The 19,206-nt window shown below is 38.0% G+C and overlaps 2 long non-coding RNA genes and 1 gene segment (V, D, J or C); 1 reads left to right on the forward strand and 2 right to left on the reverse strand.

Annotated features, from left to right (window-relative positions):
• Positions 1-2,884: 2,884 nt before the first annotated feature.
• LOC125139527 lies at positions 2,885-4,206 on the reverse strand. The gene is made up of 2 exons (XR_007138550.1): positions 4,061-4,206; positions 2,885-3,352 (listed from the first exon to the last, which is right to left on the reverse strand). It is a non-coding gene; the product is annotated as an uncharacterized LOC125139527 (long non-coding RNA).
• Positions 4,207-12,857: 8,651 nt separating this feature from the next.
• LOC125139528 lies at positions 12,858-14,561 on the reverse strand. The gene is made up of 2 exons (XR_007138551.1): positions 14,061-14,561; positions 12,858-13,325 (listed from the first exon to the last, which is right to left on the reverse strand). It is a non-coding gene; the product is annotated as an uncharacterized LOC125139528 (long non-coding RNA).
• LOC125139514 lies at positions 14,324-14,909 on the forward strand. The segment is given in 2 exon segments: positions 14,324-14,385; positions 14,484-14,909. Coding segments are annotated over 2 exon segments (372 nt in total).
• The last annotated feature ends 4,297 nt before the right edge of the window (positions 14,910-19,206 follow it).

The raw sequence follows: 19,206 nt of genomic DNA on the forward strand, positions 1-19,206 counted from the left end.
ACTGAACAAGTCAACAAAACTCTGAAAAACAGATGGCTTCTTATGTGGGGGAAAATCACAGAGAGTGGGACAACTGGCTATCTGAGTTCAGACTCTGTAACCTTGCTACATTTTTAAGGCCAACAAAAAATATTATGCATATACTTTTGCTTCTTTTATTGTTAAAAAGAGGCACAAATTTGTTAATGCATATATATATATATATATATATATACGTATATATATATATATATATATATATATATATATCTATATATATTTATTTATATATATATATATATATATATATATATATATATATATATATATATATATATGTGTGTGTGTGTTTATATATATATATATATATATATATATATATACGTATATATATACGTATATACGTATATATATACGTATATATATATATATATATATATATATATATATTTATATATATATACAATTCAAGTTTATTTGTATAGCGCTTTTTACAATAGATATTGTTTCAAAGCAGCTTTACAGAACATAAACATAGAGCAGAAGGTAAACATAATTAATGATAAAGGAAATAACGAATTATATATATATATATATATATATATATATATATATATATATATATATATATATATATATATATATATATATATAATTTTATTTGTGTTTCAGGCCTTAATTTAAGTTCATCGTTTGTTTTGGGGTTGTAATTTTGGGGACTTTTATGTTGAAACCCTCACATTTCTACAATGACCGAGTGAGTAACTAAATATGGACTAACAAAAGACAGTCAGCTACTGTAAGTGGTGAACAGTTTGTATTTGTATTTACTATTGCACTGTGGGGGCAAAAAGTCTTTGTGAAAACTGAAAAAAAAACGTAACCACCCGTGAACAAAGGCGTATGTTACGTCCCGTATTGTTTTCTCTCTCTCTTTCCTCCTTTATTCACTGTCCCGCCTTGCAGGCCCTGTGATTGGATGATTCAGCCGCCAGTCATCATTCCATTAACCACTCCAGGAACCAATCCGGTGTTATTGGCCAGGTATAAAGACCCGGATGTGACACGAGCGCGAGAGAGGGGCGTTGACTTACCTGGTTGTTTGCTCACCTGCGTTTGCTTATCTGTTTTGCCTTGGTTTATTTCTAATTCTGTGTTTAGTTATTGTGTGTTAAGTGGTTCGCTTTGTGAACTGTTCTATACAGTTATCGAGGTCTATGCTGTGACTCGACTGTCACTTTAACGGTGCCTATTCCATTCCTTCTCCGATACATAGTGATTGGGACCAGGTTAGTTTGTCACGTGACTTACATTTCATCACGCAGAGCGAAACTGTTTAGACACACTAGGTTATGAGCGGATGCCAATCCTTGTACTTCTGTTATTAGGCAGCGTAGTTAGTGGCGTTCTATGCTGAAGATGTTGCTTTCCTGTTTTCATTTGTTAGTTAAGTATTCGTACCTGAGATTTAGTTGATGTGTTTTTTTCACGTGTTACGTCCGCATATCCTCTAGACCCATAGCTGGACGTAACAGTGTATATCGTTAGCTCCTATTTGAAAAAAAATCCTACCTTCGAGTACCTATGCTTGTCTAAGAGCCTAACATTACCTGCTATGTCTGGCGCCCTGGCTCCCAAAATATCTAACCAGTGCTGCTGAAGCCCTAAAGGCCAAGCTAATTTCACATGCCTTAAGATGAAGTCTTCCATTACCAGAGCTCTATTAGGTTTCTCAGCTGGTGCTTCACTGAGGAGAGCAAACCTGTTAGACACGTGAGGATCCCTCCCACCCCTCTCACAATCTGTTCAAACCTCTGGCATCAGGAAGGAGGTGCCACAGCATTAGGACCCACACTACAAGGTTCTGAAGCAGATCCTTTTTCCAAGCTATTAGAGCACTGAACACCCTGCTGCCACTCATGACCTTGCTCCTACCTGCTTTATTGTACACTACGAACAATAACAATCACTAAGTAGACACTAACACACATCTGCACTCAGCCACTTTCGCTGTACTCTAAAATGCTGTGATGGAAATTTTTACAAAGAGGCTGTTAGTGAAGTTCTGACCTTCTGTGTACAGGACTAGAAGTTAGTTGTGACTAGGGATTGTGATTAGCAGAGATTGTTTAGACTTATTAGAGGGTCACAATGAGCTTTAGGCAAGTTGGCTCATAAACAACTCTAGGCAGACGTTGGTAAGGGGAAGGTTATCCTGATCATAAGGTAATCAGCTGTTGTCCATTTAGCCAAGTGTAGCTGATGTTTTCCTTTCTTGAGATCCTGTGTTTGAATCATGTTTTAAAAAAAAAATCAGTGTAACATATTATCAGGGCCCATTTTCTCTCATGCTACACGAGGAGCGTTGGGTCCTAATTGTGCAGCAGAACAAATTAAATTGTAAACCATTTTTTTATTCTTAGGAACATGTTAAGCCACAATTGACGATTAACTTATGATTACACTGACTTTTAAATACAGTGAGTGATAAAAATATGACTTCATTTTGAAATGAAATACATTTTAAAGAAGGAAACACTGAACTAATGATGGTGCAGTTGAACAAGTTAAACAGTTTTCTACTTTTAAAACAAGTTTTTAACAAATCTCTGTTTTGGAGAAAATTAATAGTTATATATGAATGAAGCTTGATGACTGATTCTGTCAGTGTTAGTGTTAAGTCAGAATGAGGTAGATGGAGAGAGCAGTGAGGTGGAAGTGAGATTTACATGAACAGGACTGAAGAGTTTCATTTCTCCCAGAATAGAGCAGAAAGTTCACCAGATGTTCAACTTCCTTCAGTCAAACTCACTGAAGCACAACACACAGCACTGAATCTACAGCTAATCCCACTCTCTCATCACACTGATCATCACTATTAACTGGAATAAAAGAACAAACAACGTCCAAAACTCAGCTTTATTTCAGCAAAAACTACAGGAAGAGCAACAGGACAGTGAACAGAGTAAAGACAGAAATGTCAGCATTGTGTAGAATTGAAACTCTATTTAGGATGGATGATAAGCAGCTCTATGTTAAACTCTATCTTGGATCCACTAGCCTTCACACTGACTCTTTCTGAACGTGACTGGATGATTGGCGTTGTTATGGGAGACCTTACAGCTGAACTCCTGCCCCTTTTCCCAGAGGTCTTTGCTGAGGGTCAGGGTGCTGCTGCGGCTGTAACGGCCGTTCTTCTCTTCTTCAGCGCTGGTCAGAACCCCGTTCTTCACCTCGGAGCCGTCCACTGTCCAGCTCACCAGCGCCCCCTGTGGAGAGTAGCCAGACAGCAGGCAGAGCAGCGATGACGTTCCTTCAGACGTCTGCAGAGGGGACGGAGGGAGCAGAGACACGGAGGGAGCTGTGGGACCAGCTGGAGAGGAGAAACACACACACACACACACACACACACACACACACACACACACACACACACACACACACACACAGAGTTATATAGGATTCTGAAATATTTCTGTAACTTGGTGGAACTGACTGATCTTACAGAGTAATAAAGTCTAATAAAGTCTGACTTCATGACTGACTTTCATTGAATACTTTATTATTGGACCTCAGTTTCAGTGCAGAGACAAAACAAACATGTTCCACACTGTCATTTATCTGGAAAAATCATTTCTCATAACAAGTCTTATTACTTTATAGTTCAAACCTTCAGCATATTTAACTGCAGCAAATCCAAATGGAGCTGATTACAGAAATATTCATTGTTTAACACAAACACACACAGCAGCTTTCATCTGGATTTGACATCAGCACAAAGTCACTATATTTATTAAATGTTTATTATAGAGTAACTGCAGAGTTATTGCATGTTGAATATATAGCAAGTGTGTCATTATTACATATTTAACATCAATTATTGTGTATTTGTTGAATGTTGAAGAACATTTATATGGGATCTGTTCTGATACTGAAATGTTTTCCTCAACACAGCATAATAATACACAATAACATCAATGATGTCATTCTAAACATAAATCATCTAGTTTAAGTTTATTTCTTCATGGAATTAGTAATGAACTAAACTGGTTTAGTTTTAAAAAGAAGAAAACACACTTACTGTTCACAATGAGTTTGGAGCCTCCACCAAAAGTCCACCACAGTGATACATTCTAATGAAACCATCGTACAAAAACCTCCATCACACTCTAGTGCACACACACACACACACACACACACACACACACACACACACACACACACACACACACACGCACACACACACACTTTGCATTGGTGGCCCATGCTTCAGTGCTCTGTGAGTGTTTATAGCCCTGTGACTTTAACACTTCATGACTGAGAGCTGCTGCTCAGCAACTTCACCCACAGCAACCATGACTTTGATCAGCGTCTTCATCTGCACACTGGCCCTCTGGACTCAAGGTGAGAGTTTAACATCAACTCACAGCCTCACACACTTCATTTCATACTAATTCTACACCACTTTAGAGCACAGAAACACAATCTATGTTTCTCTTCAGGATCCAGAGGTCAGGAGACTGTGACTCAGACTCCTTCAGTGCAAACTGTTGCTCCAGGAAACTCAGTCACCATCAACTGTAAAACCAGTAGCCGAGTGTATGGTGGTAACCGTCTCGCCTGGTACCTGCAGAAACCTGGAGAAGCTCCTAAACTCCTGATCTACAGAGCTACTAGCAGACAGTCAGGGATTCCAGCTCGTTTCAGTGGCAGTGGATCTAATACTGACTTCACTCTGACCATCAGAGGAGTCCAGACTGAAGATACAGGAGATTACTACTGTCAGAGTGCACATAGTGGCCCGGTGTTCACACAGTGTTAGAGCGTCGTACAAAAACCTCGGTCAGTGAGACTGCACAGAGAAACACTGCTGCAGCTGGGAGTGACTGCAGGTGCTGAGGGGGAGGATGTGATACAGCACAATGACACACACTGTGGACCAGAGAAAACACACCATACTAACTCACTAATGCAGACATACACACACACACACACACACACACACACACACACACACACACACACACACACACACACACACACACACACAAAAACCATAAGTATAAATTATTCAACATTATTATGATAACAGTGTTCCTAGTGTTATTAATATAGACTTTATATTTTATTACTTAACTTTAATACCCACATTAGAACTTTTTTAACTGAACATTTCCTGTTTATTAACAAACTATTAGACAATAATTAACGCCAAATAACATTTTTAAACCAGTAAAAACGAGAGAATTATATAAAATCATGAGAAAACAAATCTTTTTAAAATCTCTTCATTTATTTCAGATCTGCACTGATGACCTTGAGTTCTACAGCAGTTTGTGTGAAACATCACAATGATTCTTTATCTGTAACTAGATGACATTCATTAGAAACTCTGTAAGGCACTGGGTTGTATTTCTACATTATTATTAACATCAGTGATTTGTAGGTTTTTGACATGATTTCAGTGTGAAATGTAAAAAACTGGTTTTCTGTAGAGATTTCACAAAAACACTGTAACATCATGAGCACAGTCACCAACCTGAACACTACAAGAACCACACAGAAACTCTGACCAGTCCTGTCTGCTCCTGACCAGTCCCAAACTTCTCCTGCTCAAAGTATCTCCATTCTCACCCACTGACACATGAAGTTTAACCCTTCACACCCACTCTTGAAGAAAGCTGACCAATATTACTGTCACCTACAGAATAACTGACCAATCCTGTCCACTTAAGCAGAACCTTTGAGAAACCCCACCACACCAACTCCTGCATAAAGTGTGATCAATCCCATCCTCTCTTGAAGAACATTTGACCAATCCCATCTGCTCCTGGATAATAATTAAACACTTCTGCCCACTCTTACAGAAACTTTGACCAATCCCAGCCTTTTCTACAGACAGTTTGACCAATCAGCTCCTGCTCCTGTTCAGAGTTTGACCAATCCCACCTGAGGACTGTTCCACAGAACAAGCTCAGCAGATTTTTATACGGTGTAGTTTAACCATGTTGAAATGTGCTTTAATCTACTTCTTAATGTGACGTTTTTTTAAAGTTAAATAATAATTAGTGAAAAAAAGACTGTTGTAACTCAGGGTTACTGTAAATAGAAGTAAGTAGAGCTAAGGGGAATTGAAATAAATAAATTAATATTTGAGAGAAAAAAAAAACATTTTTGTTATATAGAACATTTGATTTGTTTTTTTTTTCTTTAGGTGTAAATATAAGAATGTTGATGTTTTTCTTTCTTTCTGTTATTTTTATTTTTTTTTCCATGTTGATGATATAAGAAATGTTTGTTATTAGACTGTAATGTTTATTTAATTTAATAGTTTAGGGTTCAGTGAATCAGCAGAAGTAAAAAAAAGTCACCTGTTGTGGAAGAAACGAGTGTGAGGGACAAGGAGAGAGAAGCGTGGTTGGTTTTGGTTTAGGAGAAACTGAAACTGAAATTTTTAAGTATAACTAGACATAAACTTAAAAATTAACTTTTAAAAAATAGAACTGTATATAACTGTTAAAAATGAAGAGCTACATGAGTGATACAGTCCTCTGTTTCAATGGTAATATTGAGCTGGTTTTTAGAGTTTTCCATGTGGATTCGGTGACAACACTGAACAGCAACCACCGAGTGTCCTGTGATGGCGAGCTACCCAGTGAATTACTAAAACAGTGAATTGTATTTTTTTCTTTCCTCCTGGATGAACAAAACTGCGTTGAAAGGACATCATGAGTTGACAAACTTTTTTCCCCTCAAGACTGATACAGTATTTACTTACTTACATTTTTTGTCAATGTAACGCTAGGCCTGAACATTCAGCTAACCTCACTGCACTTGTTGGATCACTTTCTGTAGAAAGAGAACTGATGTTGGAAAATTGATTTGAATTTAATGATCATAGAACTGTTTATACATTTAATTGAATCTGAATTATTATTGATATTTTGTTATTTAGTCATTTTTGTACTTTAGTGTTTAAATTGTCCCCTTATCATTGTTTATACAGAAGTATACTGTTGTATTTAAATAATAATAATAATGATAATAATAATAATAATAATAATAATAATAATAATAATAATAATAATAATAATAATAATAATAATAATAATTTCCCACTTTTTCCTATCCTGTGTTGATTTACCAGGTGTTTAAATTTAAAACAATCAGAAAAATCTAAACATGTTGGGAAAAGTATATGTATTCTAGCCATTTAAAATTATATAGAGTAATAATTATATTACAATTAAATAGAGTAGAAAATTAAAATTATAAATAGATCAAAAGTTAAATTACATTATAAATAGGTCAAACCAAAATCAAAAGTACAACATCTGAAGTATAACATCTGGATTTAATTTGATTTGATTCTGAAATTATTTGACATATTACAATTTTCACATAAATATTTTTGTTAAATTTATCACACCTTATGTTTTCTGTCTGTTCAGTCTCTCAGTACTGCTACACATCGGTCCACGTACCCTTTTAAACAGCGATTCTGCTGTTTCTAATTATTTGCCTCCAGCTTCTGATATTGTGAAAACGCTCTGGTAGCAAGCTTCACTACGAGATTATCTTGATTTTTTAGATTCAGCTTTCCTGAATACACTTCAGAACACCAGGGAGAAACCTTTACAGTATTTGCAGCATCTTCAAATGAGGTGGTGTGTCCACTGTGGGGGCTGATCGACACTTGCTGAGACAGTTCTGTATAGGATGTCCTTATTTCAGTGTTTCTGCTTTAACAATCGAAAGGTGTTCCTCCTATGTTCTTAGAACTTGCGCACAATAGACGACAAACAGAGTTGTATCACATGAAGAAGCATCTTGGTATGTCCAAGCAGTCCTCTTCCTCTTACTCTTTGTATGCTGCAAGTATGAGCAAGGTTCAGGTTCTTAATTAAAGAGGCAAATTTCAGTTGCCGAAAGGCATTTTAATCGATCATCAAAGCACTTTCTACTGCTCCACTGCTTGGTTTCACTGATCCATCACTTCTGTATGTCCTTCACACAGATGCAAGCACTGTAGGGCTTGGAGCAGCCCTATATCAAGTGCAGGGTGGGCAAATGAAGGTTATTGCGTATGCTAGTAGAGACCTTTCCCAGAGTGAGTCCCATTATCCAGCTCATAAGCTGGAATTCTTGGCCCTGAAATGAGCATTCACTGAAAAGACCTATGGTTATCTTTACGGTAACCAATTCACGGTTGTCACTGACAGTAGCCCATTAACCTATGTGCTGACCTCTGAAGCTAGATTCTACGAGCTACAGATGGCTCTCAGCTCTTTCAACATTCTCTTTCAAGCTACATTTTAGAGCTGGAAAACAAAACGTGGACTCTGACAGTCTGTCGTGGCGTCTTCAGGAAGGTTTGATAAGTGATGTTGTGTCTCAAAAAGAACAAGTTCAACAGTTCATTGTGAACGGTCACCTGCTTGATGATGATGTTCGTACTATTTCTGAAGACACAGTCCATAATAACACAGCCACTTGTGCTGATTCTCCTTTTACCTCGATTGAATCGCTTGCTATGCATGTCGATGCAATTCCATGCAGTTTTGATAAGAATTAGATTTGTGATAATAATATTGGAACCCCAGTTGTTACAAAAGGTGAACTCAAGGAAAAACAAGGATCTGACCCTGTGATTCATGAGATTATTAGACAATTAGAGACAGGTGAGACAATTCCTCTCTCTGTAAGGACAGAACTTCCTACACTTCCTTTGTTGATGAGGGAGTTGGGAAAATTGGAGTTACAAAACGGAATCCTCTATAGGAAGAGACAGGAGGGAGAACACATCCAGTACCAATTGGTTCTTCCTGAATCCTTGTGTGGTATGGTTCGTGCATGTCTACATTATGACATGGGACATTTAGGTAAAGAATGTACACTTGATCTGGTAAGATCTAGGTTCTACTGGATGATAATGATTGTGGATGTGGAGCAAAGGATTAGAACATGCCCTAGATGTGTTTGTCATAAGTCCCTTCCTGAGAAAGCTGCTCCTGTAGTTAATATCAAAGTGACCTGACCACTTGAGCTGGTATGCATGGATTTATTGTCTATTGAACCAGATTCTAAGAACACCAAGGATGTTCTGGAAATTATTGATTTCTTTACGAAACACGCAGTTGCAGTTCCTACGTATAACCAGAAATCATGCACTGTAGAAAAAGCTCTTTGGGAAAATCTTATAGTCCATTATTGCCCCTTTTCCACAGAGGCAGTTTGAGTGCTGGTTCGGAGCCAGAGCCTAATTTAGAACCAGTTCTTTCTGTTTCGACCGCCAAAGCACCGGCTCTGAACCAGGAAAAGTGGTTCTTAAGTAGCACCAAAACGTTGCTGGTCTAGACTTAAGAACCGCTTGCGTCAGGGGCTGTGGGCGGGACTACTGTTAGTGCATTTGATAATGTACCTAAAGTTTACTAATGTTTAATACACTTTTACTTTACCGCAATATAATCACTTATCAGCACACATGATAGTAGGTAGCCACATGCTAAGGCTAAATTTTTTCTGTGTTAATGATAAAATAATGTTATATACTTTCTCGATTACAACTTCCGTTTATACAGATTACACGGAGCTGCACGTACACGTTGGATTCGCCGCGTTTGGATGCCAATGTAGGTTCACAAAGCCATGACCATTAACAGTAAAGCAACATCCGCCATTGTTGTTGTGTTTGTGTTGTTGCGCCAAAGTTGCTGGGAAACGTGAGACGTATACAGTGACGTCAAACTCGGCTCTGTGATGCTCTCTAGCCGGTGAAAAGGCAAACCGGTTCTTAGAAGGTTCGCCAGTGGAACCAACTTTGAACCAGCACCAGCACGAGCTCTGAACCAGCACCCGGTTCTTTTAGATATTCTGGGAACTACCAGAAGTCCTGAGTTTTGTGATCTCAGAGAGCATGAAGGATTGTAATGTGTTAGAAGACTAGTTCAGTCAGGACAAGGTTTGTAGTTTGTCAATGAAGGTTTATTGCAAGCATACAGTTAGTGTTGGCGGGATGGTTCTGTTCTGGGAGAATTTTTCCCACGCGCCTGTCCGTGCGCATGCATGGACGGGGCGGGGAGGAAGTGCTGGGGAATGAATAGACCCCCATTACTGTGCAGAATTTTTATTTTTTTTAATAGAAATGAAAAGGGGGGGAAGACGAATAAGTGAGGAATACGATCGGCGCTAGCGACGGGTTCTGGCTTGGCCTGGGGAGTCGGGGATGGAAGAAGAAAAGCTGATTAGCAGCTGAAGCAGCTTACTACGTGGGCTGCCTGGACTAACGTGATGCTTGATTTAGATACATGGGAGCTTTAAACCATTAAGAGCCTTGTACGTAAGTAGCAGCAGTTTGTAATCAATTCAAAACTTAACAGGTAGCCAGTGTAGAGATGATAAAATTGAGGTTATATGATCATACTTTCTTGTCCTAATGAGAACTTTGGCAGCTGCATTTTGGACTAACTGTAACCTATTTATTAATGATGCAGGACAACCACCTAGTAATGCATTACAATAGTCCAGTCTAGAGGTCATGAATGCATGAACTAGCTTCTCAGCATCAGAGACAGACAGGATGTTTCTCAGCTTGGCAATATTTATAAAGTGGAAGGAGGCTGTTTTTGTAGTATGGGCGATATGATTTTTAAAGACAAGTTACTGTCTAATATAACACCGAGGTCTTTCACTGTCAAGCTACTAGTAACCGAAAAAGGGTTAAACTCAAGAACAAACTGTACTGATCAGACTGTGTCCCTCTAAAGTTAAAGACAGAGCAGGATATTATTTTTGAGTAGTGTCAGGTACTTTAATAATGTGTGTACTAGGCTGATATAGATAACCAGTGTTGTGTTTGCTCTGGTGTGGTTTTTTGTGTTGTTTTTTTTGGACCGGTGGTCCAAACTGGGCAAGCTGACGAGGAAGACCAGCTGTGTGGTGGGGATGGAACTGAACAGTGTGGAGACATTGAATAATATGAGGATGAGAGAGAAGCTGAAAACTATCAGAAATAATCCTTAGGAACAAGTTCAGCCACAGCTTCATCCAGGCCTGTGCCTCAAGATGTCTGGGGGGCTCTTTAGTTCCATCAACCACCAGATTCCACCATGCAGCAGTACCCAGTGCCACCTACTTGCACTGCTGTGTGAATGTTAATTAATATAAATAAAGGCACAATTAATCTCATCCCATTATCTCAAATATTTGCTTATGTAACTTGGGGGAAACTCCAAAACATCAAACACTCTAACAAATATTCAAAAAGTTTTTGCAGGATTCACATGAAATTCAAGTCCCTTTAAACCAGGGGTGTCAAACATATGGCCCATGGGCCGGAACAGGCCCACCAGGGAGTTCAGTCCGACCCGGGGGAAAAATCTGCAATATGGAAAAAATTATTTTCATTTTCGGTGGAACTACCAGCAGATGGTAGTACTGAGCTTAAGGGTCTAAGTGGCATTTTAGTCAATAACTCCTGAGCTAAACGCTGTTACTACATAAATAACACCTCTTTTCTATGGTAGTAATGTAGAGAGGCAGCTACAACCGGCGTTTTGTGTAGTAACAGCGTTTAGCTCAGGAGTTATTGACTCGGGAAACTCCAACCTGTGAATATGTGGCCAACTTCCTGCTCCTTCAGTTCTCTCCAGCGCTGGAAAGCTGATCCTATATTAACACGTCCTACTTCTTGTCCTTATCGTAAGTCTTTCTTCTCTTTCTTTCTTTGTTTTTATCCTCCATGTCGATGTTAAAACCGCTTTCTGCTAACGTCACACATGTGCACTGAACACTCTCTCCCCATATTGACAAGACACGCCCCTTTCTGCTCATTGGCTACACATTTATTTTGATTTTTGTTTTGTTTGGTGGCCCAAAGCAGTTTTCTAAAGCATCTCTCAAATATCGGAGACCCCACCTTTTAAATGAGATTCTAAAATTGGCTGCTACTCAGGACATAATGCCTAATAATGATGCACTTGTGCAGGCTAAAAGATGTCAAGTTTCAGGGGCAAAATAATAAAATAAATTTGTTTACTTTAAAAAACATTCATACTTATGTATAACTTAACAATTTTTACAAAGATTTTCTTTTTAAAACTGCTGCCACTTAAGATTTTAAGTGAGTGGAGTCAATTCATGTATTCAGAATTACTTCCCTGAATTGGAAATTGGATTTTAAACAATTTCTATATTTTCAAGTTTGATTTATGTTAAAATGCAGGACAGTGTTTTTAAGTTCCACAAACCTGTGACTAAATGTTTTGCACCATTGTACAATAACTGTGTTCAGTTTTATGCATAATGCCCTTAAAAAATGTTAAACTGGGTAAAAGTGTTGTTGCACATACTACTTAGGTTGTTCATAATATATTTTTGTAAAAGGACAATTCATTTAATATAAAGATTTTTATAATTTACTTCTTCTTTGCACTAATACAAAGAAAAACGTGGACTTATTGTTAGCTCTATGTAATTTTGCTATTAGTTTAGTGGTCTTGCCCCCTTTAGATCAGATTAAGCTGTATGCGGCCCCCAGACCAAAATGAGTTTGACACCCATGCTTTAAACCCAATATCAGCTGATTAAAGAGGTGGAACACAAACCCATTTTTCTGCAGCGGTGTTGAAGATCTTCATGACTGATTCTCTTAAGTCAGAATGAGGTAGATGGAGAGAGCAGTGAGGTGGAAGTGAGATTTACATGAACAGGACTGAAGAGTTTCATTTCTCCCAGAATAGAGCAGAAAGTTCACCAGATGTTCAACTTCCTTCAGTCAAACTCACTGAAGCACAACACACAGCACTGAATCTACAGCTAATCCCACTCTCTCATCACACTGATCATCACTATTAACTGGAATAAAAGAACAAACAACGTCCAAAACTCAGCTTTATTTCAGCAAAAACTACAGGAAGAGCAACAGGACAGTGAACAGAGTAAAGACAGAAATGTCAGCATTGTGTAGAATTGAAACTCTATTTAGGATGGATGATAAGCAGCTCTATGTTAAACTCTATCTTGGATCCACTAGCCTTCACACTGACTCTTTCTGAACGTGACTGGATGATTGGCGTTGTTATGGGAGACCTTACAGCTGAACTCCTCCCCCTTTTCCCAGAGGTCTTTGCTGAGGGTCAGGGTGCTGCTGCGGCTGTAACGGCCGTACTTCTCTTCTTCAGCGCTGGTCAGAACCCCGTTCTTCACCTCGGAGCCGTCCACTGTCCAGCTCACCAGCGCCCCCTGTGGAGAGTAGCCAGACAGCAGGCAGAGCAGCGATGACGATCCTTCAGACGTCTGCAGAGGGGACAGAGGGAGCAGAGACACGGAGGGAGCTGTGGGACCAGCTGGAGAGGAGAAACACACAAACACACACAAACACACACACACACACACACACACACACACACACACACACACACACACACACACACACACACACACACACAGTTAGAAAGGATTCTGAAATATTTCTGTAACTTTGTGGAACTGACTGATCTTACAGAGTAATAAAGTCTAATAAAGTCTGACTTCATGACTGAGTTTCATTGAGTACTTTATTATTATTGGACCTCAGTTTCAGTGCAGAGACAAAACAAACATGTTCCACACTGTCATTTATCTGGAAAAATCATTTCTCATAACAAGTCTTATTACTTTATAGTTCAAACCTTCAGCATATTTAACTGCAGCAAATCCAAATGGAGCTGATTACAGAAATATTCATTGTTTAACACAAACACACACAGCAGCTTTCATCTGGATTTGACATCAGCACAAAGTCACTATATTTATTAAATGTTTATTATAGAGTAACTGCAGAGTTATTGCATGTTGAATATATAGCAAGTGTGTCATTATTACATATTTAACATCAATTATTGTGTATTTGTTGAATGTTGAAGAACATTTATATGGGATCTGTTCTGATACTGAAATGTTTTCCTCAACACAGCATAATAATACACAATAACATCAATGATGTCATTCTAAACATAAATCATCTAGTTTAAGTTTATTTCTTCATGGAATTAGTAATGAACTAAACTGGTTTAGTTTTAAAAAGAAGAAAACACACTTACTGTTCACAATGAGTTTGGAGCCTCCACCAAAAGTCAACCACAGTGATACATTCTAATGAAACCATCGTACAAAAACCTCCATCACACTCTAGTGCACACACACACACACACACACACACACACACACACACACACACACACACACACACACACACACACACACACACACTTTGCATTGGTGGCCCATGCTTCAGTGCTCTGTGAGTGTTTATAGCCCTGTGACTTTAACACTTCATGACTGAGAGCTGCTGCTCAGCAACTTCACCCACAGCAACCATGACTTTGATCAGCGTCTTCATCTGCACACTGGCCCTCTGGACTCAAGGTGAGAGTTTAACATCAACTCACAGCCTCACACACTTCATTTCATACTAATTCTACACCACTTTAGAGCACAGAAACACAATCTATGTTTCTCTTCAGGATCCAGAGGTCAGGTGACTGTGACTCAGACTCCTTCAGTGCAAACTGTTGCTCCAGGAAACACAGTCACCATCAACTGTAAAACCAGTGTGGCTAGTGGTAGCGCTCTCGCCTGGTACCTGCAGAAACCTGGAGAAGCTCCTAAACTCCTGATCTACGATGCTGATACATTAGAGTCAGGGATTCCAGATCGTTTCAGTGGCAGTGGATCTGATACTGACTTCATGCTGACCATCAGTGGAGTCCAGACTGAAGATACAGGAGATTACTACTGTCAGAGTTTCCATTATATCAGTAGTAACTTGGTGTTCACACAGTGTTAGAGCGTCGTACAAAAACCTCGGTCAGTGAGACTGCACAGAGAAACACTGCTGCAGCTGGGAGTGACTGCAGGTGCTGAGGGGGAGGATGTGATACAGCACAATGACACACACTGTGGACCAGAGAAAACACACCACACTAACTCACTAATGCACACACACACACACACACACACACACACACACACACACACACACACACACACACACACACACACACACACACACAACAAACACAAATTATTACACATTATTATAAGTGTTCTTAGTGTAATTAATATAGACTTTCCATTTCATTATTTCATTAACTTTAATACCCAAATTAGGACTTTATCCGAACATGTCGTGTTTATTAAGAAAGTATTTGAGAAGAATTAATTAACATTTTTTAACCAGTATAAACCAGAGAATTATATAAAATATGACAAAACATATCTTTTTAAAATCTATACATTTATTTCAGATCTGCACTGATGACCTTGAGTTCTACAGCAGTTTGTGTGAAACATCACAATGATTCTTTATCTGTAACTAGATGACATTCATTAGAAACTCTGTAAGGCACTGGGTTGTATTTCTACATTATTAGTAACATCAGTGATTTGTAGGTTTTTGACATGATTTCAGTGTGAAATGTAAAAAACTGGTTTTCTGTAGAGATTTCACAAAAACACTGTAACATCATCAGCACAGTCACCAACCTGAACACTACAAGAACCACACAGAAACTCTGACCAGTCCTGTCTGCTCCTGACCAGTCCCAAACTTCTCCTGCTCAAAGTATCTCCATTCTCACCCACAAACACATGAAGTTTAACCCTTCACACACACTCTTGAAGAAAGCTGACCAATATTACTGTCACCTACAGAATAACTGACCAATCCTGTCCACTTAAGCAGAACCTTTGAGAAACCCCACCACACCAACTCCTGCATAAAGTGTGATCAATCCCATCCTCTCTTGAAGAACATTTGACCAATCCCATCTGCTCCTGCAGAATAATTAAACAATTCCGCCCACTCTTACAGAAACCAATCCCAGCCTTTTCTACAGACAGTTTGACCAATCACCTCCTGCTCCTGTTCAGAGTTTGACCAATCCCACCTGAGGACTGTTCCACAGAACAAGCTCAGCAGACTTGGGGTCTCAGTATGAGAGCCGACTTCACTTCACAAACACTCATAAACTGGGTTCATTGGTATCATGATGTGTGTTAACAACTCGTTAATGTGATCCAGACTTCCATCATCAGCTCCTGTGTACATTCACTTTAAAAAGAACACATCTCACACTGCTTCTAATACTTGTTGGACAAACTGGAGATGTATTGTGTTAAATCTGTACATTTTGCTGCAGAAGAACAAGAATTCAAGATAAACAATAAGGACAAAAATCAGTACTGTCACTGCTGCCAGGGTGAGTGTGAAAAAACAGCTGACTATAAATGTGGAACTTTATTTTATTACAATTCACAAGACACTTGACGTTAATGTAATAAGAAATGAAATAATCAGCAGTAAATTATTAGTCATTATTAATCATTTTAATTTAATAAATTAATCTGTAAATTGAACAGATTTATAAACGGTGTAGTTTTGTCATGTTGAAATGTGCTTTAATCTACTTCTTAATGTGACTTTTTTCTGAAATATAATTATAATTAGTGAAATAAAGACTGTCTCCACTGTTTAATGTGTGATGTTGAACTCTAACATAAATGTATTAAGTAACAGAAGAATTGTTCAGTAAAAGTTCTGTCTCACAGCCCTGCCCTCTGATTGGTCCACGGTGACAGGATGCAGCACATCAGGGAGTTTCTCCTTCCTAATCCTGCTTCTACTGTGCACCACTGTCATGTCACCTGCCTTGGATGGGTCGACACTTTACAGCCTTAAACTACTGAAGTGAGTCTTGAGAATCCCAAAGTTCATTTCTATCCTGATTCTAGTCTTGTCCTGATCTGTTTAAATCACCCCTGAGGTCCAGCAGTGGCAGAGGAAATGGAGTCATCAGGACCTTCTTGCAGGTGAATCCTCTCAGGTGTCTCCAGGTAGCCCAATGGAACTGAACTACGATGCAGAATGGACAGGAACATTTGAAGAAAAATGTTTAAATCAAATTTATATACATACAGTAAGAGAGTCAGTGTTCATTCCAAGCTCTACATGGTGATATAGTCTACACTCTCTGAGTAAATGGGTCATGACCTGACTCAGGACATTGGCCTTAATGCTGGTAGTCAGGACTGAACACAGGTTTGTGTGAACAGGAAAAAAGGGAGGATTGTGATTTATATTCATGTTCTATTAACCTTCCTCTTATGTTAGCTCTTTGTTACTATCTCTTATGTTAACGGGTCAGTTTTGAACTGTGTCCTAAATCAGTCATAAAATTGCATCAAAACAATTATTTATCATATGATTTGTTTCTTACCTCTTAGATACCATGTTAGGCTTCCTTATCCATAAAAAGATTGGTTTTACTATTTTGGTGTGAATGATAAAATTCAAAGGAATTACAAAAATAAATGAAATGTTGTTTTGTTTCCTGACTATTACTGAGAGGTATTACCGTAGGACACACCTCTTAAATAAATTTGTTATATATATATATATATATATATATATATATATATATATATATATATATATATATATATATATATATATATTTATTATTTTATTTTAATTAAATTAGCATCAATGGTGTTACGGGTAAATTATGACCCATATATTTTTAGTTCACAAAAAGTCTTTTTTTTTTTTTTAAACTAGAACATTAATACAAATATAAAATGAAAAGCAGAACAATTAATAATACAAAATGTAGATTTACAAGGTCAAACAAACAATTAAGCAAATCAAACCAATAGAAATCTATTTGTAACCCACACAAGGTAACTGGAGTGCAACTCTCTACTCTGCCTGCAGGTGGCGCATACACCCAGGGAGTTCACTTACTGTAAAAACAAACACGCTTTTCCTCCAGTAAAGATGTTGCTAGAAAGCAAACAAGGACTGTGTGAGAGAGAGTTAAGCCGCATGGCAGCGAGCTTCTCAAGATACCTCTGATTGGTTTTTAGAAAGGGATAGACCATCTGAATCTGACCCTGGCGGTCAGTGGCGAGCCAACCGCAGAAGTGAACGGATCGAGAACCCGGTGTGGCCAGCCGTGGCATCTTTGGAACTAGCATCATCCTGTGTCTTCATTTGTGATACAGATAAGAACACACGTAAACCTACCCGGGTAATGAAGAGAACTTACTCTAGGAAACACACACATCAAGAACTTCCATGGACTCTTTCTTTACTTGAGGTTTTATTTTGATTTTATTGTGCACTCAGGAAGCCGACTTAGGAAGGCAGGGGATGTAAATAATTGCCATTCATTTTGTATAATACAATTTTCAAATTTATCTGTTTTGTGTTGTCTGTTCTCTGATGACCGTTTAATATTTCAGGCTCCATTGTCAGATCTAGAGCTTCTGATACTAGCCCAGCTTTAATTTCTTAATACTTAACCCTCCTATTGTCCTCCTATACAAATTAGGAGCACTGAGTCAACTCGGCCTTGTCTGTTTTGACTCTTATTAAAAATGATGTACATATGATAGCCTTTTTTTTCTTCACCTTTTTAGTCTAACTTGTTTCCAAATTATATTTGGTATAATAAACCTTATTTATATACAAAAATACCTCGTTCTTTAGTAAAAAAAAAAAAAAAAAAACAGAAATTTTGAATTATTTTCACGATAGAGGCACAAAAGTTGATGCTGAATTACAAGCTGGTATATTTCAAAGGAAGGAGATTGTTTTGAAACCATTTTGACCATTTTTAAAGTCAGTAAATAATAAAACCTGTTTTTTTCCAGGCCGAATTGACTTGAATGCTTATAAATCAAAAATTCTACAATTATCACTTTCATGTGAATAAAACTTTGTTTACCTACTTATGTTTTTTATTATACTTAATTTATGATCAATAAACCTTATTTTGCCATGTTTTGAGTAAAATAAGCAGAAATTATTACATATTATTTTGGATAACCGCTGACTGATAAATGTCAAACATTACTCAGCATATCTCCAGGCCAAAGCTGACTGATGCAACTAAATTCATAAATAAGAGACAGGAAACAAATATGATTTGAATTAGAAAACACAACATGTGTGTGTGTGTGTGTGTGTGTGTGTGTGTGTGTGTGTGTGTGTGTGTGTGTGTGTGTGTGTGTGTAAAGATTGTTGGTAGATGAAAAGAGAAGATATTGTCCCCAGCTGGACAAATGTATATAACAGTGTGAAATATTTACAAATGATTGTTTTTGTTTTTTTGGAGATCGAATGTATTGCAATGTATAGAATTAAAAAAAAGTCAATAATAATCGTAGTTAATTCAAAGCATT

Source organism: Tachysurus fulvidraco, chromosome 19, assembly GCF_022655615.1.
Source record: "Tachysurus fulvidraco isolate hzauxx_2018 chromosome 19, HZAU_PFXX_2.0, whole genome shotgun sequence".
Lineage (NCBI taxonomy): Eukaryota > Metazoa > Chordata > Actinopteri > Siluriformes > Bagridae > Tachysurus > Tachysurus fulvidraco.